This window comes from Pristiophorus japonicus, chromosome 12 (assembly GCF_044704955.1).
Source record: "Pristiophorus japonicus isolate sPriJap1 chromosome 12, sPriJap1.hap1, whole genome shotgun sequence".
NCBI classification, from domain to species: domain Eukaryota; kingdom Metazoa; phylum Chordata; class Chondrichthyes; family Pristiophoridae; genus Pristiophorus; species Pristiophorus japonicus.
The window spans coordinates 105,911,760-105,934,882 of record NC_091988.1 but is presented as its reverse complement, the minus strand read 5'-3'; the positions used below and the strand labels follow the sequence as shown (position 1 = coordinate 105,934,882).

At 50.6% G+C, this 23,123-nt stretch overlaps 1 protein-coding gene across 2 annotated transcripts in view; it reads left to right on the top strand.

Moving 5' to 3' along the window:
* The window catches only part of tmcc1a (transmembrane and coiled-coil domain family 1a), a 216,860-nt gene extending 196,294 nt beyond the window's left edge, over positions 1-20,566 (top strand). Inside the window, exons 1-4 of one of the 2 annotated variants that reach the window (XM_070895835.1) lie at positions 5,126-5,262; positions 14,098-15,023; positions 17,568-17,703; positions 18,486-20,566. In XM_070895835.1, coding sequence (XP_070751936.1) covers positions 5,179-5,262; positions 14,098-15,023; positions 17,568-17,703; positions 18,486-18,800 — 1,461 coding nt within the window. In that variant the 5' untranslated portion in view covers positions 5,126-5,178 and the 3' untranslated portion in view covers positions 18,801-20,566. Of the gene's footprint in view, positions 1-5,125; positions 5,263-14,097; positions 15,024-17,567; positions 17,704-18,485 lie in introns of those variants that run through there. The other variant, XM_070895834.1, reaches the window with a different exon arrangement.
* The last annotated feature ends 2,557 nt before the right edge of the window (positions 20,567-23,123 follow it).

The following is a 23,123-nucleotide window of genomic DNA, read 5'->3' as shown; positions in this document are numbered from 1 at the left end:
TATCGGGTCCTGCTCCCATCTGCCACAATTGCAAAATCAAACTGGAATGTAAAGATAAACCCCACTTCTATTCTCCACTACAAATTGCCTCTTTAAACCCCTCTCCCCAGTCTCCACCCTCACCTTCGACAATAAGTGTGAGGAGTTCATGGACTTCTTCGTCTCTAAGATTGTCCCTCAAATCTGCCGTCATCACCCCTTCCCTCAAAAAACCAACCCTTGACCCCTCCGTCCTTGCAAACTACCGCCCCATCTCCAACCTCCCTTTTCTCTCCAAAGTCCTTGAACGTGTTGTCACCTCCCAAATCCGTGCCCATATTTCCCGGAACTCCATGTTTGAATCCCTCCAGTCCAGTTTCTGCCCCTGCCACAGCACGGAAACAGCTCTCATCTCAGTCACAAATGACATCCTTTGTGACTGTGACTGTGGTAAACTATTCCTCCTCGTCCTCCTGGACCTGTCTGCAGCCTTTGACACAGTTGACCATTCCATCCTCCTCCAACGCCTCTCCACCATCGTCCAGCTGGGTGGGACTGCACTCACCTGGTTCCATTCTTATCTATCTAATCGTAGCCAGAGAATCACCTGCAATGGATTCTCTTCCCGCCCCCCACATCGTTACCTCTGGTGTCCCCCAAGGATCTATCTTTGGCCCCCTCCTATTTCTCATGTACATGTTGCCCCTTGGTGACATCATCTGAAAAACATGCCGTCGGTTTCCACACGTACACTGACGACACCCAGCTCTACCTCACCACCATTTTTCTCACCCCCTCCACAGTCTCTAAATTATCAGACTGCTTGTCCGGTTCTGGATGAGCAGAAATTTTCTCCAGTTGAATATTGGGAAGACCGAAGCCATTGTTTTCGGTCCCCGCCACAAACTCCGTTCCCTAGCCACCAACTCCATCCCTTGTCCTAGCATCTGTCTGAGGCTGAACCAGACTGTTTGCAACCTAGGTGTCATATCTGACACTGAAATGAGCTTTCGATCACATATCCGCAGCATAACCAAGACCGCCTATTTCCACCTTCGTAACATCGTCCGTCTCTGCCCTTGCCTCAGCTCATCTGCTGAAAACCTCACCATGCCTTTGTTACCTCGAGACTTGACTATTCCAACGCACTCCTGACTGGCCTCCCACATTCTACCCTACATAAACTGGAGGTGATCCAAAACTCAGCAGCCCGTGACCTAACTCGCACCAAGTCCTGCTCACCCATCACCCCTGTGCTCGCTGACCTACATTGGCTTCTGGTCAAGCAGCACCTCGATTTCAAAATTCTCATCCTTGTTTTCCAATCCCTCCGTGGCCTCACACATCCCGGCAGGTTGTAGGGCTGATTCACCAGGTGAGACTGGATATAATGTTGACTGGTGATGCAGCAGTGAGTCAGTGCTGTCTTTATTTGACTTGCATTGCTGAAAAGCACCTTTCCCATTTACTCATCCTTAAATGGTAAATGTTTAATTGGTCTTTTGTAATACTCAAAGGATGATTTGCCGCTCAGTACTGCTCAGTAAATGACGGAGCTGTGATTTCAGGAATTTCTGGCAAGGACTGTTGTTTATCTGCACCACACACCCTGGCTAATTCCCTCTCCTTTCTGAGACCTCACACACCTCACGGCTGAGGGCACGAGGAGCTGACATCCTCCCAGGGCCAGGCCTGCACTCATTCAGCTGCTTGTGATAGAAAGGGGGATTCCAGCATTATTCCTCCCGACAGCAATGTGAGTGATGGAAGCTCTGATTTGTTCCTCACGGGAGGGCGTGGGTATCCCATCCAAACCACACGGAGAGGGCAAATGTAACCCCAGCTTCATACAGGCAAACAGTGAAGAGTCAGTGTCGACAAAGCAAGACTATTGGGTACAGCATGCCCGTGTGTACACTGGGACACTGCAGCACTAACTTCACAGTCTGGTGTGTGCACTGGGTATACTACAGCACTGACCCCAGAATCTGGTGTGTGCACTGATCGCAGAGTCTGGTGTGTGCACTGATCGCAGAGTCTGGTGTGTGCACTGGGTATACTGCAGCACTGATCGCAGAGTCTGGTGTGCGCACTGATCGCAGAGTCTGGTGTGTGCACTGATCGCAGAGTCTGGTGTGTGCACTGGGTATACTGCAACACTGACCCCAGAGTCTGGTGTGTGCACTGGGTATACTGCAGCACTGACCCCAGAGTCTGGTGTGTGCACTGGGTATACTGCAACACTGACCCCAGAGTCTGGTGTGTGCACTGGGTATACTGCAGCACTGACCCCAGAGCCCAGTGTGTGCACTGGGAATAATGCAGCACTGATCTCAGAGTCTGGTGTGTGCACTGAATATACTGCAGCACTGACCCCAGAGCCTGATGTGTGCACTGGGTATACTGCAGCACTGACCCCAGAGCCCAGTGTGTGCACTGGGAATAATGCAGCACTGACCCCACAGCCCGATGTGTGCACTGGATATACTGCAGCACTGACCCCAGAGCCCAGTGTGTGCACTGGGAATAATGCAGCACTGACCCCACAGCCCGATGTGTGCACTGGATATACTGCAGCACTGACCCCAGAGCCCAGTGTGTGCACTGGGTATACTGCAACACTGACCCCAGAGTCTGATGTGTGCACTGGGTATACTGCAGCACTGACCCCAGAGCCCAGTGTGTGCACTGGGAATAATGCAGCACCGACCCCACAGCCCGATGTATGCACTGGGTATACTGCAGCACTGACCCCAGAGCCCAGTGTGTGCACTGGGAATAATGCAGCACTGATCTCATGGTCTGGTGTGTGCACTGGGTATACTGCAGCACTGATCTGAGTCTGGTGTGTGCACTGGGTATACTGCAGCACTGACCCCAGAGCCCAGTGTGTGCACTGGGAATAATGCAGCACTGACCCCAGAGTCTGGTGTGTGCACTGGGTATGCTGCAGCACTGATCCCAGAGTCTGGTGTGTGCACTGGGTATACTGCAGCACTGACCCCAGAGCCCAGTGTGTGCACTGGGAATAATGCAGCACTCATCTCATGGTCTGGTGTGTGCACTGGGTATACTGCAGCACTGACCCCAGAGCCCAGTGTGTGCACTGGGTATAATGCAGCACTGACCCCAGAGTCTGGTGTGTGCACTGGGTATGCTGCAGCACTGATCCCAGAGTCTGGTGTGTGCACTGGGTATGCTGCAGCACTGATCCCAGAGTCTGGTGTGTGCACTGGGTATACTGCAGCACTGACCCCAGAGCCCAGTGTGTGCACTGGGAATAATGCAGCACTGACCCCACAGCCCGATGTGTGCACTGGATATACTGCAGCACCGACCCCAGAGTCTGGTGTGTGCACTGGGTATACTTCAGCACTGATCCCAAAGCCCAGTGTTTGTACTGGGAATACTGCAGCACTGACCCCACAGCCCGATGTGTGCACTGGATATACTGCAGCACTGACCCCAGAGCCCGATGTGTGCACTGGATATACTGCATCACTGACCCCAGAGCCCGATGTGTGCACTGGGACACTGCAGCACTGATCCCAGATCCTAGTGTGTGCACTGGGTATACTGCAGCACTGGATATACTGCAGCACTGACCCCAGAGCCCGATGTATGCACTGGGACACTGCAGCACTAATCCCAGATCCCCTTGACAAGTGTTTCCTGCCGGTGGGAATGTTGAGATGAAACAGCAATCAGCAGCACATTGTGCAATTAAATGTATCTTTATTCCCTGGCCCAACAAGTTGTGTTGTCTCTTGCCCTGCAGGGGCAGTACTGGTTAGTAGTAGTTCTGTGAAAACCTTGTTGTATCAGATAAAGCCCTATATTCTCTCAGTCTGGTGCCTGTCCCTGTATCAGTCTGGTGCCTGTCGGTGTATCAGTCTGGTTCCTGTCGGTGTATCAATCTGGTGCCTGTCGGTGTATCAGTCTGGTGCCTATCCCTGTATCAGTCTGGTGCCTGTCGGTGTATCAGTCTGGTGCCTGTCGGTGTATCAGTCTGCTGCCTGTCCCTGTATCAGTCTGGTGCCTGTCGGTGTATCAGTCTGGTGCCTGTCGGTGTATCAGTCTGCTGCCTGTCCCTGTATCAGTCTGGTGCCTATCCCTGTATCAGTCTGGTGCCTGTCGGTGTATCAGTCTGGTGCCTATCCCTGTATCAGTCTGGTGCCTGTCAGTGTATCAATCTGGTGCCTGTCAGTGTATCAGTCTGGTGCCTGTCGGTGTATCAATCTGGTGCCTGTCAGTGTATCAATCTGGTGCCTGTCGGTGTATCAGTCTGGTGCCTATCCCTGTATCAGTCTGGTGCCTGTCAGTGTATCAATCTGGTGCCTGTCAGTGTATCAGTCTGGTGCCTGTCGGTGTATCAGTCTGGTGCCTGTCAGTGTATCAATCTGGTGCCTGTCAGTGTATCAATCTGGTGCCTGTCGGTGTATCAGTCTGGTGCCTGTCGGTGTATCAGTCTGGTGCCTATCCCTGTATCAGTCTGGTGCCTGTCAGTGTATCAATCTGGTGCCTGTCAGTGTATCAGTCTGGTGCCTGTCGGTGTATCAGTCTGCTGCCTGTCGGTGTATCAGTCTGGTGCCTATCCCTGTATCAGTCTGGTGCCTGTCGGTGTATCAGTCTGGTTCCTGTCGGTGTATCAGTCTGGTGCCTGTCGGTGTATCAGTCTGGTTCCTGTCGGTGTATCAGTCTGGTGCCTGTCGGTGTATCAGTCTGGTTCCTGTCGGTGTATCAGTCTGGTGCCTGTCGGTGTATCAGTCTGGTGCCTGTCGGTGTATCAGTCTGCTGCCTGTCCCTGTATCAGTCTGGTGCCTGTCCCTGTATTAGTCTGGTGCCTGTCGGTGTATCAATCTGGTGCCTTTCCCTGTAACAGCCTGGTGCCTGTCAGTGTATCAGCCTGGTGCCTGTCGGTGTGTCAGTCTGCTGCCTGCCCCTCCCTCTCTGCAGGCTGCCCTGCAAGTTTCCAGCTCGCGGTCTGTGCTGGGCCTGAGATGACAGTATTTTCTTGGCTCAGTATCGAGGTGACATCATTCACCTGCAGGGCGGGTGCAGGGCGGATGTTGGTGGGTGTTTGACAGTTTCAGGCTGGGTTGGGTATGTTTCGGAAATGTGTCTGTGTGGCAGTGGTGAATGGACAGTGTGGTGAGTGGACCAGTGAGCTGAGAATGAGAGGCTCTTGCATGGGTAGTCATGTACTGGAAGAAGCAATTGCAGCGCAAGTGTAGCAAGGTGAGGTCAAGCCAGCGATGCTGCAGGAAGCTTGCTTACTTAAGGGTGAGTGTCATTTTGTTGGTTTAACTCCTGAGCAACCTCCTTGTACTTTCATGCACTGTGTGTTTGTAATCTATCTCCCGCAGCCCCCAAATCTGGGTTACTGCCAGTCACAGACTATACCTAAACTCCTGGGACCCCAGGGTGTCTAACTCTCTGTTCCCACAAAACTTCTGCACTCACAGCGGGGTCACTGGGCAGTGATCAGCAGCAAGAACCCTGGCTGATTTCCCCTCTCCCTAACCCAGGAGTCACTGGGCAGTGATCAGGAGCAGGAACCCTGGCTGATTTCCCCTCTCCCTAACCCAGGGGTCACTGGGCAGTGATCAGGAGCAGGAACCCTGGCTGATTTCCCCTCTCCCTAACCCAGGGGTCACTGGGCAGAGATCAGCAGCAAGAACCCTGGCTGATTTCCCCTCTCCCTAACCCAGGAGTCACTGGGCAGTGATCAGGAGCAGGAACCCTGGCTGATTTCCCCTCTCCCTAACCCAGGGGTCACTGGGCAGTGATCAGGAGCAGGAACCCTGGCTGATTTCCACTCTCTCTAACCCAAGGGTCACTGGGCAGTGATCAGGAGCAGGAACCCTGGCTGATTTCCCCTCTCTCTAACCCAAGGGTCACTGGGCAGTGATCAGGAGCAGGAACCCTGGTTGATTTCCCCTCTCTCTAACCCAGGGGTCACTGGGCAGTGATCAGGACAATGAACCCTGGCTGATTTCCCCTCTCTCTAACCCAGGGGTCACTGGGCAGTGATCAGGACAATGAACCCTGGCTGATTTCCCCTCTCTCTAACCCAGGGGTCACTGGGCAGTGATCAGGAGCAGGAACCCTGGCTGATTTCCCCTCTCTCTAACCCAGGGGTCACTGGACAGTGATCAGGACAATGAACCCTGGCTGATTTCCCCTGTTTCGAGCCCTGAACCCGAAGGGTATGGAGGCTAGGTGGCTGTGCGCTATTTGCTGCATTCAGCATTCTGTCAATATCTGCGGAAAGAACACTGAGGGCCCGGACTTGGTGAAAGCCAAGGCCTGCCCAAGTGCCGTACAAGAGACTGGACGGCCATTTAAGACCGCGGTGAGGAAGATTCCTCGGCAGCAAAATAAAGACTTATGCCTAAGGTTCCTTGATAACCCAGTCAGTGCTGCACTGACATATTTGTCTTTACCACTAACCTTTGATGGAACTGGAGAGATGTCGACCGTGACGGCAACAGTTTTGGCAACAGACTGTTTAGAGGAGCCGATCCCAAAAACTGCCCCAAAGTTAATACAGCCCCTTTGATCTGCTGGAGTATTTTCCCATGAATTGTTCTCATATTGATTACCAAAGCAATTGGTGACATAGCCTGACAAATCTTTGAACGGTTGGGGGCGAGTGGGGCAATTTTACCCTGAGCCGCCCTACCCCGCGGGGAACTGCCGGGATGGATGGATGGGGAGCCAGCGCTGACTTTACAGCCCGGAGTCAGTATCGGGAGTGGGGTAATACTGGCGTCCCATCCCATCCCGTGGTGGTCCCTGCCCGGCGAGTTTGGTAAACGTGATACCCCCTACCCCATGGTCTCTGTGTGGCAGCCTCTTCAGGGGTTTTAATTTCTCCAGCCTCCCTGCTCATGGTTTCAGGGGGTCCCCCGTTACTGGCTGATGTTTGGCAGTGCTTACGGTCTTGTATGTATTGTCGCCATCGGGTTAATCAAGATCTGGTCAGTTACAAGCTATCTGTAAAGATGCAATGGGTTTTGCTGAATTTGTTAAGGCCCCTAGTTAATACGCAGCGAGGGTGTTACCATTCATCTGGACTTGGTTGGCTGTGAGGACAAGTGTATCCATTGTAGCCAAACTCCCTCCTCCTGCTCCAGGCCAAGCAATGGAAGATATGTTCAGGAAAGGGGTACTGAGGTGAATGATCAGCCATGATCTCATTGAATGGTGGTGCAGGCTCGAAGGGCCGAATGGCCTACTCCTGCACCTATTTTCTATGTTTCTATGAATCTGGGCGGCAGTGGGCGGGAGCTCCAAATCTTGGCAGCAAATGCGATCTTCGGCTTGAGTCGGGCCCAGGGAGGGGGGGGCACATAAAAATAAAAATTTACACCAAAAAAATAACCCTTGGTACACCTTCAGGGAACCCCACCCACATAAGTCGCTGAAAAAAAATAATTACAAGAAGTTCACAAACCTTTTTTTGCCGGTTGTCTTGCATACTGTTGGGGCAAGACCTGCCTCCACGCAGCCAACTCCCCCCTGCTGCCGCCAACTCCCGCCCGCACCAATATGGCAGCTCGGCGGACGGGTGGGCGGTCACTTGCGCGCTAGTGGCTGTCAGCGGGCGGGTCCCAGCGGGCGGTACGCCCCTCCCGCCGGCGGGAGGCCGAGTGGAAAATGTCACCTAGAGGAGACCGCCCAGAAAACTCGGCTACAGTGGGCGGTAAGGCCACCAAGTTGGGGCCCTGAATGTTCAAACCCTTTGTCAGGTCTGCAAAGGCCCTGTGAAACATGAACTGCTCTTTCCACAGATACTGATGGCCCATTGAGCCCTTTCACATTCTCTGTTTTTGCTTTGGAGCAATTTAATTCAGTTTTGTTAACACAACCCCCGATCACCATTGAAAGCGACCTGTTCCTTGCACAAACACTGGGCCCCAAGGTTTAAACTATTCTTGGCTCTGTGGCTGGTTATCTCTCTGTGATTGTTTGAAACATGGAATCATAGAAAATAGGTGCAGGAGTAGGCCATTCAGCTCTTTGAGCCTGCACCTCCATTCAATAAGATCACGGCTGATCATTCACCTCAGTACCTCTTTCCTGCTTTCTCTCCATACCCCTTGATCCCTTTAGCCATAAGGGCCATATCTAACTCCCTCTTGAATATATCCAATGAACTGGCCTCAACAACTCTCTGAGGTAGGGAATTCCACAGGTCAACAACACTCTGAGTGAAGAAGTTTCTCCTCATCTCAGTCCTAAATGGCTTACATTTTATCCTTAGACTATGTCCCCTGGTTCTGGACTTCCCCAACATCGGGAACATTTTTCCTGCATCTAACCTGTCCAGTCCCGTCAGAATTTATATGTTTCTATGAGATCCCCTTTCATCCTTCTAAACTCCAGTGAATACAAGCCCAGTCGATCCAGTCTCTCCTCATATGTCAGTCCTGCCATCCCGGGATTCAGTCTGGTGAATCTTTGCTGCACTCCCTCAATAGCAAGAATGTCCTTTCTCAGATTAGGAGACCAAAACTGAACACAATATTCCGGGTGAGGCCTCACCAAGGCCCTGTACAACTGCAGTAAGACCTCCCTGCTCCTATACTCAAATCCCCTAGCTATGAAGGCCAACATACCATTTGCCTTCTTCACCGTCTGCTGTACCTGCATGGCAACTTTCAATGACTGATGAACCATGACACCCAGGTCTCATTACACCTCCTCTTTTCCTAACCTGCCACCATTCAGATAATATTCTGCCTTCGTGTTTTTGCGACCAAAGTGGATAACCTCACATTTATCCACATTATACTGCATCTGCCACGCGTTTGCCCACTCACCTAACCTGTAAGTCACCCTGCAGCCTCTTAGCATCCTCCTCAGAGCTCACACCGCCACCCAGCTTAATGTCATCTGCAAACTTGGAGATATTACACTCAATTCCCTCATCCAAATCATTAATGTATATTGTAAATAGCTGGGGTCCCAGCACTGAGCCCTGCGGCACCCCACTAGTCACTGCCTGCCATTCTGAAAAGGACCGGTTTATCCCGACTCTCTGCTTCCTGTCTGCCAACCAGTTCTCTATCCACGTCAGTACACTACCCCCAATACCATGCTTTAATTTTGCACACCAATCTCTTGTGTGGGACCTTGTCAAAAGCCTTTTGAAAGTCCAGTACATCACATCCACTGGTTCTCCCTTGTCCACTCTACCAGTTACATCCTCAAAAAATTCTAGAAGATTTGTCAAGCAGGATTTCCCTTTCATAAATCCATACTGACTTGGACTAATCCTGTCACTGCTTTCCAAATGTGCTGCTATTTCATCTTTAATATTTGATTCCAACATTTTCCCCACTACTGATGTCAGGCTATAATTACCCGTTTTCTCTCTCCCTCCTTTCTTAAAAAGTGGTGTTACATTAGCTACCCTCCAATCCATAGGAACTGATCCAGAGTCGATAGACTGTTGGAAAATGATCACCAATGTATCCACTATTTCTAGGGCTACTTCCTTAAGTACTCTGGGATGCAAACCATCAGGCCCCGGGGATTTATCGGTCTTCAATCCCATCAATTTTCCTAACACAATTTCCCACCTAATAATGATTTCCTTTAGTTCCTCCTTCTCACTAGACTCTTGGTCCCCTAGTATTTCCGGAAGATTGTTTGTGTCTTCTTTCGTGAAGACAGAACCAAAGTATTTGTTCAATTGGTCTGCCATTTCTTTGTTCCCCATTATAAATTCACCTGAATGTGACTGCAAGAGATCTACATTTGTTTTCACTGATCTTTTTCTCTTCACATATCTACAGAAGCTTTTGCAGTCAGTTTTTATGTTCCCAGCAAGCTTCCTCTCATACTCTATTTTCCCCCTCCTAATTAAACCCTTTGTCCTCCTCTGCTGTATTATAAAATTCTCCCAGTCCTCAGGTTTGTTGCTTTTTCTGGCCAATTTATATGCCTCTTCCTTCGACTTAACACTATCCTTAATTTCCCTAGTTAGCCACGGTTGAGCCACCTTCCCCATTTTATTTTTACTCCAGACAGGGATGTACAATTGTTGAAGTTCATGCATGTGATCTTTAAATGTTTGCCATTGCCTATCCACTGTCAACCCTTTAAGTATCGCTCGCCAGTCTATTCTAGCCAATTCACGCTTCATACCATCGAAGTTACCTTTCCTTAAGTTCAGGACCCTAGTCTCTGAATTAACTGAGTCACTCTCCATCTTAATAAAGAATTCTACCATATTATGGTCACTCTTCCCCAAGGGACATCGCACAACAAGATTGCTAATTAGTCTTTTCTCATTACACATCACCCAGTCTAGGATGGCCAGCCCTCTAGTTGGTTCTTCGACATATTGGTCTAGAAAACCATCCCTAATCCACTCCAGGAAATCCTCCTCCACCGCATTGCTACCAGTTTGGTTAGCCCAATCAATATGTAGATTAAAGTCGCCCATGATAACTGCTGTACCTTTATTGCACGCATCCCTAATTTCTTGTTTGATGCTGTCCCCAATCTCACCACTACTGTTTGGTGGACTGTACACAACTCCCACTAGCGTTTTCTGCCCCTTGGTATTCTGCAGCTCCACCCATACCGATTCCACATCATCCAAGCTAATGTCCTTCCTTACTATTATTCTCTTTAACCAGCAACGCCACCCCACCTCCTTTTTCTTTCTGTCTATCCTTCCTAAATGTTGAATACCCCTGGATGTTGAGTTCCCAGCCTTGGTCACCCTGGAGTCATGTCTCCGTGATGCCAATTACATCATATCCGTTAACTGCTATCTGCGCAGTTATTTCGTCCACCTTATTCCAAATACTCCTCGCATTGAGGCACAGAGCCTTCAGGCTTGTCTTTTTAACACACTTTTCCCCTTTAGAATTTTGCTGTAATGTGGCCCTTTTTGCTTTTTATCTTAGGTTTCTCTGCCCTCCACTTTTACTTTTCCTCTTTCTGTCTTTTGTTTCTGCCCCCATTCTACTTCCCTCTGTCTTCCTGCATAGGTTCCCATCCCCTGCCATATTAGTTTAACCCTTCCCCAACAGCACTAGCAAACACTCCCCCTAGGACATTGGTTCCGGTCCTGCCCAGGTGCAGACCGTCCGGTTTGTACTGGTCCCACCTCCCCCAGAACCGGTTCCAATGTTCCAGGAATTTGAATCCCTCCCTTCTGCACCATTCCTCAAGCCACGTATTCATCTGAGCTATGAAGTGTACATTGACTACTGTCTCAGTGCTTCAGATCCTGGCGAGAATTAAAAATATTGAAACTGGTCTGGGAGGGACAAGAAGTTTTACTTTCAAGGAATGTCCCATCCCTTTGAGATCTTTAATATAAGTAATCCAACCAGGATACTGTGTACATACACTCCCATAGACATGGTAACAGCAACCAGGAGCAGGGGTGGGTCATTGTGAACAGACTTCACGCTGTACTGTTCCTGCTGTCTCTCTGCTCCTGTTCCTGTGTATATGTTGTGTCTGAGCTGATGGTTTGTTGATGCTGTATGAATAAATAATTACAGTGAGGCCGGAGGATTCATGTTTGGATTCAGGGTGCATGTTTTGGGGCTGTATATTTTTATTACCTCAAACATCTTGGGAAGTGACTCATTTATTTCCCATCCCTGGAGTTGCCCTGAGAAGGTGGTGGGGGGCCTTCTTGACCATGGGCAGTTAAAAATCAACCACGTTGGTGTGGAACGGGAGTAAGGAAGGTAGGTTTCCTTCCCGAGAGGGCATTAGTGAACCAGTTGGGCTTTTACGACAATCCAACAACTTCAGGGTCACTTTTACCGATCCCAGCTTTTAATTCCGGAATTTGTAAACTCAATTCAAATTCTCAAACTGTTGGGATTGGAACTCCCACGCTCTGGATTAACAGTCCAGTAACCGAACCACTCCATTTCCTGCCCTGCTGTCAGTGTCACTTTCACAGTATCTGAGCTGAGACTCACCCAGCAAGGCTCTGATGCCCCACTTTCAGCTGCAGCAACTATCATTTAACGGGTTGGTGTAGCAGCCTCCACTGAGGCAGAGAACTGCCACAGGAGGCTGCTCTGGAGGGGAGCAGTGCCCCTGGTACCAGTAGGAGGCCTTCTGTCCACTGCCAATGGACAGGTTGGTGAGGCAATCCCTCCTCGTCAGCCTGTGTGCACCTTCCACAACTATCGGGAGGGGGTCTGCAGGCTCCGGCACCTTCCACAACTATCGGGAGGGGGTCTGCGGGCTCCGGCACCTTCCACAACTATCGGGAGGGGGTCTGCAGGCTCCGGCACCTTCCACAACTATCGGGAGGGGGTCTGCAGGCTCCGGCACCTTCCACAACTATCGGGAGGGGGTCTGCAGGCTCCGGCACCTTCCACAACTATCGGGAGGGGGTCTGCAGGCTCCGGCATCTTCCACAACTATCGGGAGGGGGTCTGCAGGCTCCGGCATCTTCCACAACTATCGGGAGGGGGTCTGCAGGCTCCGGCAGTTTCACAACTATCGACACAACTCTGTTGGTAACTCTGTGACGTAAAGCAGGGTAAATGATTGCCCCTCATCACTGCAGCAAGCAACTGATATCTGGTAACCTCTCGTAACAGCTTGGCTTATAGCGGGAAAGTGAGGAGAACACAAAGCGTCTGCACAGGGATGTAGACAAGCTCAGTAACGTGGCAGATGGAGTATAATGTAGGGAAATGTGAGGTTATTCACTTTGGTAGGAAGAGTAGAAAAACAGAATATTTTTTAAATGGTGAGAAACTTTGAAATGTTGGTGTTCAGGGATTTGGGTGTCCTTGTGCAAGAAACACAGAAAGTTAGCGTGCAGGTACAGCAAGCAATGAGGAAGGCAAATGTCATGTTGTCCTTTTATTGCAAGGGGGTTGGAGTATAAGAGTAAGGGAGTCTTGCTACAATTGTACAGGGCCTTGGTGAGACCACACCTGGAGTACTGTGCACAGTCTAGGTCTCCTTATCTAAGGAAGGATATACTTGCCTTGGAGGCGGTACAACGGAGGTTCACTAGACTGATTCCTGGGATGAGAGGGCTGGCTTATGATGGGAGATTGTGTAGAATGGGCCGATACTCTCTGGAGTTTAGATGAATGAGAGGTGATCTCATTGAAACATAAGATTCTGAAGGGGATTGACAGGGTAGATGCTGAGAGGTTGTTTCACCATGACTGGGGAGTCTAGAACCAGGGGTCACAGTCTCAGGATAAGGGGACGGCCATTTAAGACCACGGTGAGGAATTTCTTCACTCAGAGGGTGGTGAATCTTTGGAATTCTCTGCCCCAGAGAGATGTGGATGCTGAGTCTCTGAATATATTCAAGGCTGAGATCGATAGATTTTTCCACTCTAGGGGAATCAAGGGATATGGGGATCGGGTGGGAAAGTGGAGTTGAGGTCGATGATCAGCATGATCGTATTGAATGGTGGAGCAGACTTGAGGGGCAGTATGGCCTACTGCTCCTATTTCTTAGTTATAAGAACTTCAGAAATAGGAGCAGGAGTAGGCCATACGGCCCCTCGAGCCTGCTCCGCCATTCAATAAGATCATGGCTGATCCGATCATGGACTCAGGTCCACTTCCCCACCCACTCCCCTTAACCCCTTATCTCCTTATCGTTTAAAAAACTGTCTATTTCTGACTTAAATTTATTCAATGTCCCAGCTTCCACAGATCTCTGAGGCAGCGAATTCCACAGATTTACAACCCTCTGAGAGAAGACATTTCTCCTCATCTCAGTTTTAAATGGGCGGCCCCTTATTCTGAGATCGTGCCCCCCTAGTTCTAGTCTCCTCCATTAGTGGAAACATCCTTTCTGCATTCACCTTGTCAAGCCCCCTCATAATCTTATACGTTTCGATAAGATCACCTCCCATTCTTCTGAATTCCAATGAGTAGAGGCCCAACCTACTCAACCTTTCCTCATAAGTCAACCCCCTCATCCCCGGAATCAACCGAGTGAACCTTCTCTGAACTTAGGTGGTTAAAGCTGCCGGAGTTTGTGTGGGAGGAAGGAAGGGAATTCGGTCTTTTCTCATAATCGCCCTGATTTAGCATTCTCGCCATTTGTTCTACTTTTTAAAAAAAACCTGTGGTTCTGTATCGTAGATTGAACGCCTGGAAGTGAACAACTTGGCCCCATCGAGTGTGATTGCCTCAAGCTCGGATGGCGGGGTCAGTGTGGACGGCCTGGATGGGGCCCTGGACCCACAACGGACCAAGGCAGCCATTGCCCACCTGCAGCAGAAGGTGCTGAAGCTGACTGAGCAGCTGAAGGTGGAGCAGACGGCCCGGGATGACAATGTGGCCGAGTACCTCAAACTGGCCAACAACGCTGACCGGCAGCAGGGCGCCCGAATCAAGCAGGTCTTCGAGAAGAAGAACCAGAAGTCGGCCCAGAGCATCCTGCAGCTCCAGCGCAAGCTGGAACACTACCACCGCAAGCTCCGGGAGGTGGAGCTCGGAGGCCTCCCCCGCCAGCCCAAGGACGTGCTGTGGGACATGCAGCAGGGCCTGAGGGGCGTGGGGGCCCGGGTGACAGGCTTCAGTGAGGGGGTGGTGGGCAGCGTGCGGGGCGGGCTCTCCAGCTTCTCCCAGGCCACGCACTCAGCGGCGGGCGCCGTGGTCTCCAAACCCCGGGAGATCGCCTCGCTCCTCCGCAACCGCTTCGGCAGCGCCGACAACATACCCGGCCTCAAGGACTCGCTGGACGAAGCCCAGGCCGAAGAGTGCCTCAAGGGCCTGGGCCTCTGCGGCAACATGCAGTCCAGCCCCAGGTACGGCAGTGAGGAGGAGTGCTCGAGCGGCACGTCGGGCTCAGGCGCCAACAGTATGTCGGGGGCACCCCTGGAACCCCCCAGCTCCAGAACCAACACACTGGACCTCTCCAGCACCGGCTTCGAGGGAATATTCCAGGAGCTGCACCAAGTGAAGGAGACGCAGGCCCGACTGGAAGATTCATTTGACACTCTGAAATCTCACTATCAGAGGGACTATACGCTCATGTTACAGACGCTGCAGGAAGAGCGATACAGGTACAGTCACAGCCGGGAGCTGCCTGCTACACCAGCTCTCTCACCTCCTCTCACATTGCTCTTCATTTGCATCTGGTTTGATTTGCTTTTCATTCCCATCCTCTGATGTATTTATAAGGTGCGAGTGAGTGTGAGCCCAGTGTGTGCTGTGTTACCCATTCACTGTGTGTGAGTGAGTGTGGTGTGTGAGAGTGTGTATGTATGTGAGTGAGTATGTGTGAGAGTGTGTATGTGTGTGTGAGAATGTGTATGTATGTGCATGAGTATGTGTGAGAGTGTGTGTGTGAGTGAGTGAGTGTGCGTGTGTATGAGTGAGTGTGTATGTGTGTGTGAGTGACTGTGTGTGTGTGCGCTGTGCGTATGAGTGTGTGTGTGTGTGCTGTGCGTATGAGTGAGTGTGTGTGTGTATGAGTGAGTGTGTGAGAGTGTGTATGTGTGTATGAGAGTGTGTGTGTGTGTGTGAGCGTATGTGTGTGTGTGTCCAGCTAGTCCTGTTTTAGAGTATTTGTAAAGAATCTCTTCCACTTTTGGTTTGTGTGTGGAGATGAGGCTGTTCACACAGTGCTTCCTGCTGAGCTGCTCATGGTGACAGGACATTCGAAGGTGCTCTGGGTATGTGTGCTCAGGTATCGACACCCAGATTACTTCCCATTCGCACATCGCAACGCTGTTTAAGTTGTCAGCCTTGGCTCAGTGCTAGCACTCTGAGTCAGAAGGTTGTGGGTTCAAGTCCCACCAGAGACCTGAGCACAAATCCAGGCTGACACTTCAGAGTGCTGCTCTGTCGGAGGTGCTGCCTTTCGGATGAAGCGTTAAACCCCGGCATCATCTACCCTCTCAGTTGTACATAAACAATTCCACGGCACTATTGGAAGAAGAGCAGTGTCCTGGCCAATATTTACCCCTCAACCGATATCACTAAAATCTGGTCATTATCACATTACAGTTTAAGGGAGCATGCTGTGTGCCATTTTGTCTGTCGAGTTTCCTACCTTACAACAGTGACTATACTTCAAAAAGAACTTCATTGGCAGGACCTTAGAATGTCCTGATAATGTAAATGGTGCTATAGAAATGCAAATCTTTCTTTCAATAACAACTTGCATTTATATAGCGTCTATAACATAGTAAAATGTCCCAAGGTACTTCACAGGGAGCGATTATGAAACAACATTTGCACCGAGCCACATAAGGAGATATTAGGACAAGTGACCAAAAGCTTGGTCAAAGAGGGAGGTTTTAAGAAGTGTCTTAATGGAGGAGAGGTTTAGGGAGGGAGTTCCAGAGCTCATTTTCTATGTTTCTATGTTTAGGGCCCAGGCAACTGAATGCTCGGCCACCGATGGTAGAACGATTATAATCAGGGATGTGGCCATGTGGAGTTAGTGTGCAGCTTGTTGAAGTTCAGAGCTCTCCGAGCCCACGGTAGTGTTGTGTGCGTAACCTTCTGTAACACAGAGAGTGCTTTGCGGAAGATAATCCCTTCTCCAGATTAAAATACTCTGGATTACGTTACAGTCAGAGTCAGGTGCTTTCACAATGAATCACTTCTTTTCCCTGATACTCTGCACAAGGTTGGGAATGGAATGTGTTCCTAAGATGCAGATTTTCAGAGAGTGTTTTGATTTCCTGATAATTGCAAATGCTGCTCTCCATCACCACACAGATTGATTTCAGGGAGCGAATACTTGTCACATCACATAAATGGCCAGTTCTCTCTCCGACCTCTGGCTGGCATTGCTCTGCTCTCTCTGCACTCACTCACTCCCTGCTCGACTCTCTGTCCTCTGCTCTCCCTTTTATCTCTCTGCTTTGCCTCTTCGGCTTTTTCTGTGCTCGTGATCTCACTCTGCTTTTCCCCTCTCTCATGTTCTCTTTCTCTCATTCTGTCTCTCTCATGCTCTCTCTCTTTCCCTCGCCTCCCTCTCGTTTTCTCTCTCTCACGCTCTCTCTTTCTCTCATTCTCCCTCTCTCTTTCCCCCTGTCTCTCTTGTTTTCTCTCTCTCACTCCCTCTTCCTCTCTCGCATCCTCGCTCCCTCATGCTTTTTCTCTCTCTCTTTCGTGCTCTCTCACTCGTGCTGTCACTCACTCTTGTTCTCTCTTTTCGTGCTCTCTCTCACACGTGTTCTGAGGGACTGTACCCCCATACTGAGGGGGACACAGAGTACAGAGCTATTAAAAGCTGATTTTAAAATGCGATGGTTAACAAAGCTCGTTTTCCATTCTCTTTGTAAGTTGGTTTGTGTTGAAGCTTCAGATAGAGGGCCAGGAATCTGGCACTATCCCCCACAGCCAGCCCAGGGAGTGCTGCAGGGCTCCTGGGGAAGTCTCCTCTGAGGGAGGGAGGGCCTCGTCTGTATTCAACCATTGGCGTGGCTCATTGTGTCCCTGTGTGGAGTCACTGTACCCCCCCCCCCCCCCCACATCGTGCCTGACTGCACAGCCTACCCCGAAAGATAAATCACATTGCGGCTTGATCTTTGCTGTTTAATGTAGGCAGCGCATCAGCCTGTCACCTCAATGTGTTCCATTGTCTGTAACAGGTGTGAGCGGCTGGAGGACCAGCTCAATGACCTGACCGAGCTTCACCAAAATGAGATCCTCAACCTCAAGCAGGAGCTGGCAAGCATGGAGGAGAAGGTTGCCTACCAATCGTACGAGCGAGCGCGGGACATCCAGGTCAGTCCACCGGCGAAACCCACACAGCCAGGTTGTCACATCCCGAGAAAGTCCAAAACAGCTTTCTTATCCTGTCTTTGGATAAGACGGAGAGAGTTTGAGCGGCCTCTCACTGGATTCTATAGCCCTTTTACATCAACTCCACCCATCCCATAATGTGATGGCCTGGCTCCACTTCCTGCAGATACTCACCATCACCCTCCTCTCCCATCCCGCGCCCGCGCCCATCCCGCGCCCTCTCCCATCCCGTGCCCTCACCCATCACACCCCCCCCCCACTCTCCCATCCCGCGCCCTCTCCCATCCCGCCACCTCACCCATCCCGCGACCTCGCCCATCACGCGCCCTCTCCCATCCCGTGCCCTCACCCATCACACCCCCCCCCCACTCTCCCATCCCGCGCCCTCTCCCATCCCGCCACCTCACCCATCCCGCGACCTCGCCCATCACGCGCCCTCTCCCATCCCGTGCCCTCGCCTATCACACCCCCCCCACTCACCCATCCCGCGTCCTCCTCCTCCCCACGTCCTGTGCCGTGTGACCCGCATCCCGTGTCGTGTAGCGTCCCGTGCCGTGTGACCGTGCCGTGTAACCCACGCGCCGTGCCGTGTGATTGGCATCCCGTGACGTGTAAACCGCGCTCCGTGCCTTGTGACGCCCGTCCCGTGCCGTGTGACGCCCGTCCCGTGCCGTGACACCCGCGTCCCTCACTGTGTAACCCGCACTCCGTGCTGTGTAACTGACCTGCCGTGCAACTGACCTGCCGTGTTGTGACCCCCACAGGAGGCCCTGGAAGCCTGTCAGACACGGATCTCCAAGATGGAGCTGCAGCAGCAGCAGCAGCAGGTGGTCCAGCTGGAGGGACTGGAGAACGGAACGGCCCGCACCTTGCTGGGAAAGCTGATCAACGTGCTGCTGGCCGTGATGGCAGTGCTCCTGGTCTTTGTGTCCACGCTGGCCAACTGCCTGGTGCCGCTGATGAAGACGCGGAGCAGGACTTTCAGCACTTTGTTCCTTCTGATATTTGTGGGCGTGGCGTGGAGGCACTGGCAGGTGATCAGCGGCTACGCCGGGCAATTGGTCCCCCCCGCCACATGACATGGAGCCTGGGACTCGGGGGGCCCACCGGCAACTCAAAGACTTGTTCATCAAGTGCACATGGACACAGAGTGGATTTGTTTACATGCGGAAAAGACCTCTTTTCTTTCCCTGACTGACACTTGGCAATAGTATTTGCAGATCGCATGGACTGGGCTGGTGATTTGTGTAGTGACTGTGTGAGATCAGGTACAGACGGAATGAGGAGAGGGTGGCAGGAGGCGGAGAGTTTGAAGCACGGCTCGATACTAACCCTCCTTGATCTCCAAATCTCTCGGGGAAAGGGGGAAACAATAACAACATTGCCTAAAATTTAGTGCACAGCGTACTTTGTTCATTTTGAAAGAACTGTTTAGTATTTGCTTTGAGTTGCCCCAGTCCTGCAGTTTGAAGTGTATCGTACTGTGAAATGAGAGCACATTCCACCTTCCAGGAAATGGATTCAGGGTTTTTATTTCATTCGGATGGTGGAACTCGCCACAATGATGTGTATTGAGAGACCCCACGGTGGGACATTCCTGAACCGATCCTGCAGGTCATGGCCTTCCCCAGAGTGTGGCCCCAGGAGACGGCACAGTCCCTGTCCCGGAGTGATAATGCCACTATTACTGGGGGCACTACTGGGCCCCTCCTACCTGCCTTGAAACCCACACACTCCGCCCCTAACCCCGTCCCACCCACATCGACTAACATACTTGAAGAGTGTAACACTCAAAAGCGTCTCAGTGCTTCCAAACTGTTTCTAAGATAGGTACCATTTTAAAATAATGAAGTGTTTCGAGTATTTTAAATGAAGGTGAGCCCGTCTTACCCCTTCTCGTCCCACCCCACTCCTCCTCACCCCAATTCCTCCCCATCACTGAGCCCTGCCCATCACTGAACTCGGTTTTTATTTTCACTGGTGTGTATGTACTGAGAGTGCCTCTGCCTTTCCCTGCCCTCCATGTCCCTGTGAAATGAAGTGAAGGAGTCCCGGTTTACTCAGGAGCGTGGCACCTGCTGACCTGCTGCCAATTGCTGGGAGGTGTGAAGAAGCCCCTGCATGGTTACTGAGGTCTCCATTGCTCCTTGCTGAAAGGGTTTCTACTTTAAAACAATTGGTTGGAGGTCAGTGGACAAGCCCCCCTCATATGGGTGTTGTATAGGGGGGGGGGGGTGCGTACAGGCTCCTCCTGTTTACGAAGGGCCCTTATGAGGGGGGAGGGCGATAATTAGTTGCCTGCTCCCCCTATTCCTGATGCTATTGAATGGGAACTTCACAATGAAGCATCTCGAGGTCTCCAGAAAAGGCAGATCCTTGAAGCAGGAGTTTTAAATCACAGGGAGCTGCTGACACACCAGTGGCAGTTCAGCTGTAAATCTGCCTTTATAAATGGGGATTCGGAGACCATTTGGTAGAGCACACGCCTTTTCAGAATGAGATTGGTTTTGTTGACATGAAAAGCAAAGCGGTGAGCTTTAACCTGACTGTAAGCCCAGCTGGGGGCGAGATGGTTTGAGGGCCTGATGGTGCCTGGCCCAGGCTGCAGTGGTTTATTACGTGTGTGAGTGGTGAGCAGTCCGACCCATTCACAGAACCACAACAGTCTCAGGACAACGGGTGTGAATGGGGCCGGGAGAGTTGCGAGTCTCCCTTGTGGGATTAACACTGTAGTTTAGGTTGCAGCTGCTGTTCCCCATCTGATGACATTCACATCCTGTCGATTGTTGCAGATTGTCAGCTGCAGTTACTGTACTGTAAATTAAATAAAGACCTCAGCTATTAATCAATCCTTTGTTCATTAATGGGCCTCGTGACCAGTCGACTGGGGCGAGGGGCTCGCTGTTCTTTCAACTCCAGACCAGCTTCCAGACCAGTCGTTGTGTCATTGGATCAGCCGATACATCTCCAACATCCCCAACATTAAAGCACTGACCACACTCAACCAGCTCCGCTGGGCAGGCCACATAGTTCGCATGCCTGACACAAGACTCCCAAAGTAAGCGCTTTACTCTGAACTCCTCCACCGCAAACGAGCCAAAGGTGGGCAGAGGAAACGTTACAAGGACACCCTCAAAGCCTCCCTGATACAGTGCGACATCCCCACTGACACCTGAGAGTCCCTGGCCAAAGACCGCCCGAAGTGGAGGAAGTGCATCTGGGAGGGCGCTGAGCACCTCGAGTCTTGTCGCCGAGAGCAGAAATCAAGCGCAGGCAGCGGAAAGAGCGTGTGGCAAATCTATCATAAGAACATAAGAATTAGGAACAGCAGTAGGCCATCTAGCCCCTCGAGCCTGCTCCGCCATTCAATAAGATCATGGCTGATCTGGCCGTGGACTCAGCTCCACTTACCCGCCCTCTCCCCGTAACCCTTAATTCCCTTATTGGTTAAAAATCTATCTATCTTTGACTTGAAAACATTCAATGAGCTGGCCTCAACTGCTTCCTTGGGCAGAGAATTCCACAGATTCACAACCCTCTGGGAGAAGAAATTCCTTCTCAACTCGGTTTTAAATTGGCTCCCCCGTATTTTGAGGCTGTGCCCCCTAGTTCTAGTCTCCCCGACCAGTGGAAACAACCTCTCTGCCTCTATCTTGTCTATCCCTTTCATGATTTTAAATGTTTCTATAGGATCACCCCTCATCCTTCTGAACTCCAATGAGTAAAGACCCAGTCTTCTCAATCTATCATCATAAGGTAACCCCCTCATCTCCGGAATCAGCCTAGTGAATCGTCTCTGTACCCCCTCCAAAGCCAGTATATCCTTCCTTAAGTAAGGTGACCAAAACTGCACGCAGTACCCCAGGTGCGGCCTCACCAATACCCTAAATTTTAATTCACTAAATATATTCAAAAGGGAGTTAGATGAAGTCCTTACTACTCGGGGGATCAAGGGGTATGGCAAGAAAGCAGGAAGGGGGTACTGAAGTTTCATGTTCAGCCATGAACTCATTGAGTGGCGGTGCAGGCTAGAAGGGCTGAATGGCCTTCCCCTGCACCTATTTTCTATGTTTCTATACAGTTGCAGAAGGACCTCCCTGCTTTTGTGCTCCATCCCTCTCGCAATGAAGGCCAACATTCCATTCGCCTTCCTGATTACCTACTGCACCTGCAAACTTAACTTTTTGGGATTCATGCACAAGGACCCCCAGGTTCCTCTGCACCGCAGCATGTTGTAATTTCTCCCCATTCAAATAATATTCCCTTTTTTTGTTTTTTTTCCCAAGGTGGATGACCTCACACTTTCCATCTGCCAAACCTTAGCCCATTCGCTTAACCTATCTAAATCTCTTTGCAGCCTCTCTGTGTCCTCTACACAACCCGCTTTCCCACTAATCTTTGTGACATCTGCAAATTTTGTTACACTACACTCTGTCCCCTCTTCCAGGTCATCTATGTATATTGTAAACAGTTGTGGTCCCAGCACCGATCCCTGTGGCACACCACTAACAACCGATTTCCAATCCGAAAAGGACCCATTTATCCCGACTCTCTGCTTTCTGTTAGCCAGCCAATTCTCTATCCATGCTAATACATTTCCACTGACTCCGCGTTACCTTCTGCAGTAACCTTTTGTGTGGCACCTTATCGAATGCCTTTTGGAAATCTAAATATACCACATCCATCGGTACACCTCTATCCACCATGCTAGTTATATCCTCAAAGAATTCCAGTAAATTAGTTAAACATGATTTCCCCTTCATGAATCCATGCTGCGTCTGCTTGATTGCACTATTCCTATCTAGATGTCCTGCTATTTCTTCCTTAATGATAGTTTCAAGCATTTTCCCCACTACAGATGTTAAACTAACCGGCCTATAGTTACCTGCCTTTTGTCTGCCCCCTTTTTTAAACAGAGGCGTTACATTAGCTGCTCTCCAATCTGCTGGTAACTCCCCAGAGTCCAGAAAATTTTGGTAGATTATAACGAATGCATCTGCTATAACTTCCGCCATCTCTTTTAATACCCTGGGATGCATTTCATCAGGACCAGGGACTTGTCTACCTTGAGTCCCATTAGCCTGTCCAGCACTACCCCGCTAGTGATGGTGAATATCTCAAGGTCCTCCCTTCCCACATTCTTATGACCAGCAATTTTTGGCATGGTTTTTGTGTCTTCCACTGTGAAGACCGAAGCAAAATAATTGTTTACGGTCTCAGCCATTTCCACATTTCCCATTATTAAATCCCCCTTCTCATCTTCTAAGGGACCAACATTTACTTTAGTCACTCTTCCATTTTATGTATCTGGAAAAGCTTTTACTATCCGTTTTTATGTTTTGCGCAAATTTACCTTCGTAATCTATCTTTCCTTTCTTTATTGCTTTCTTAGTCATTCTTTG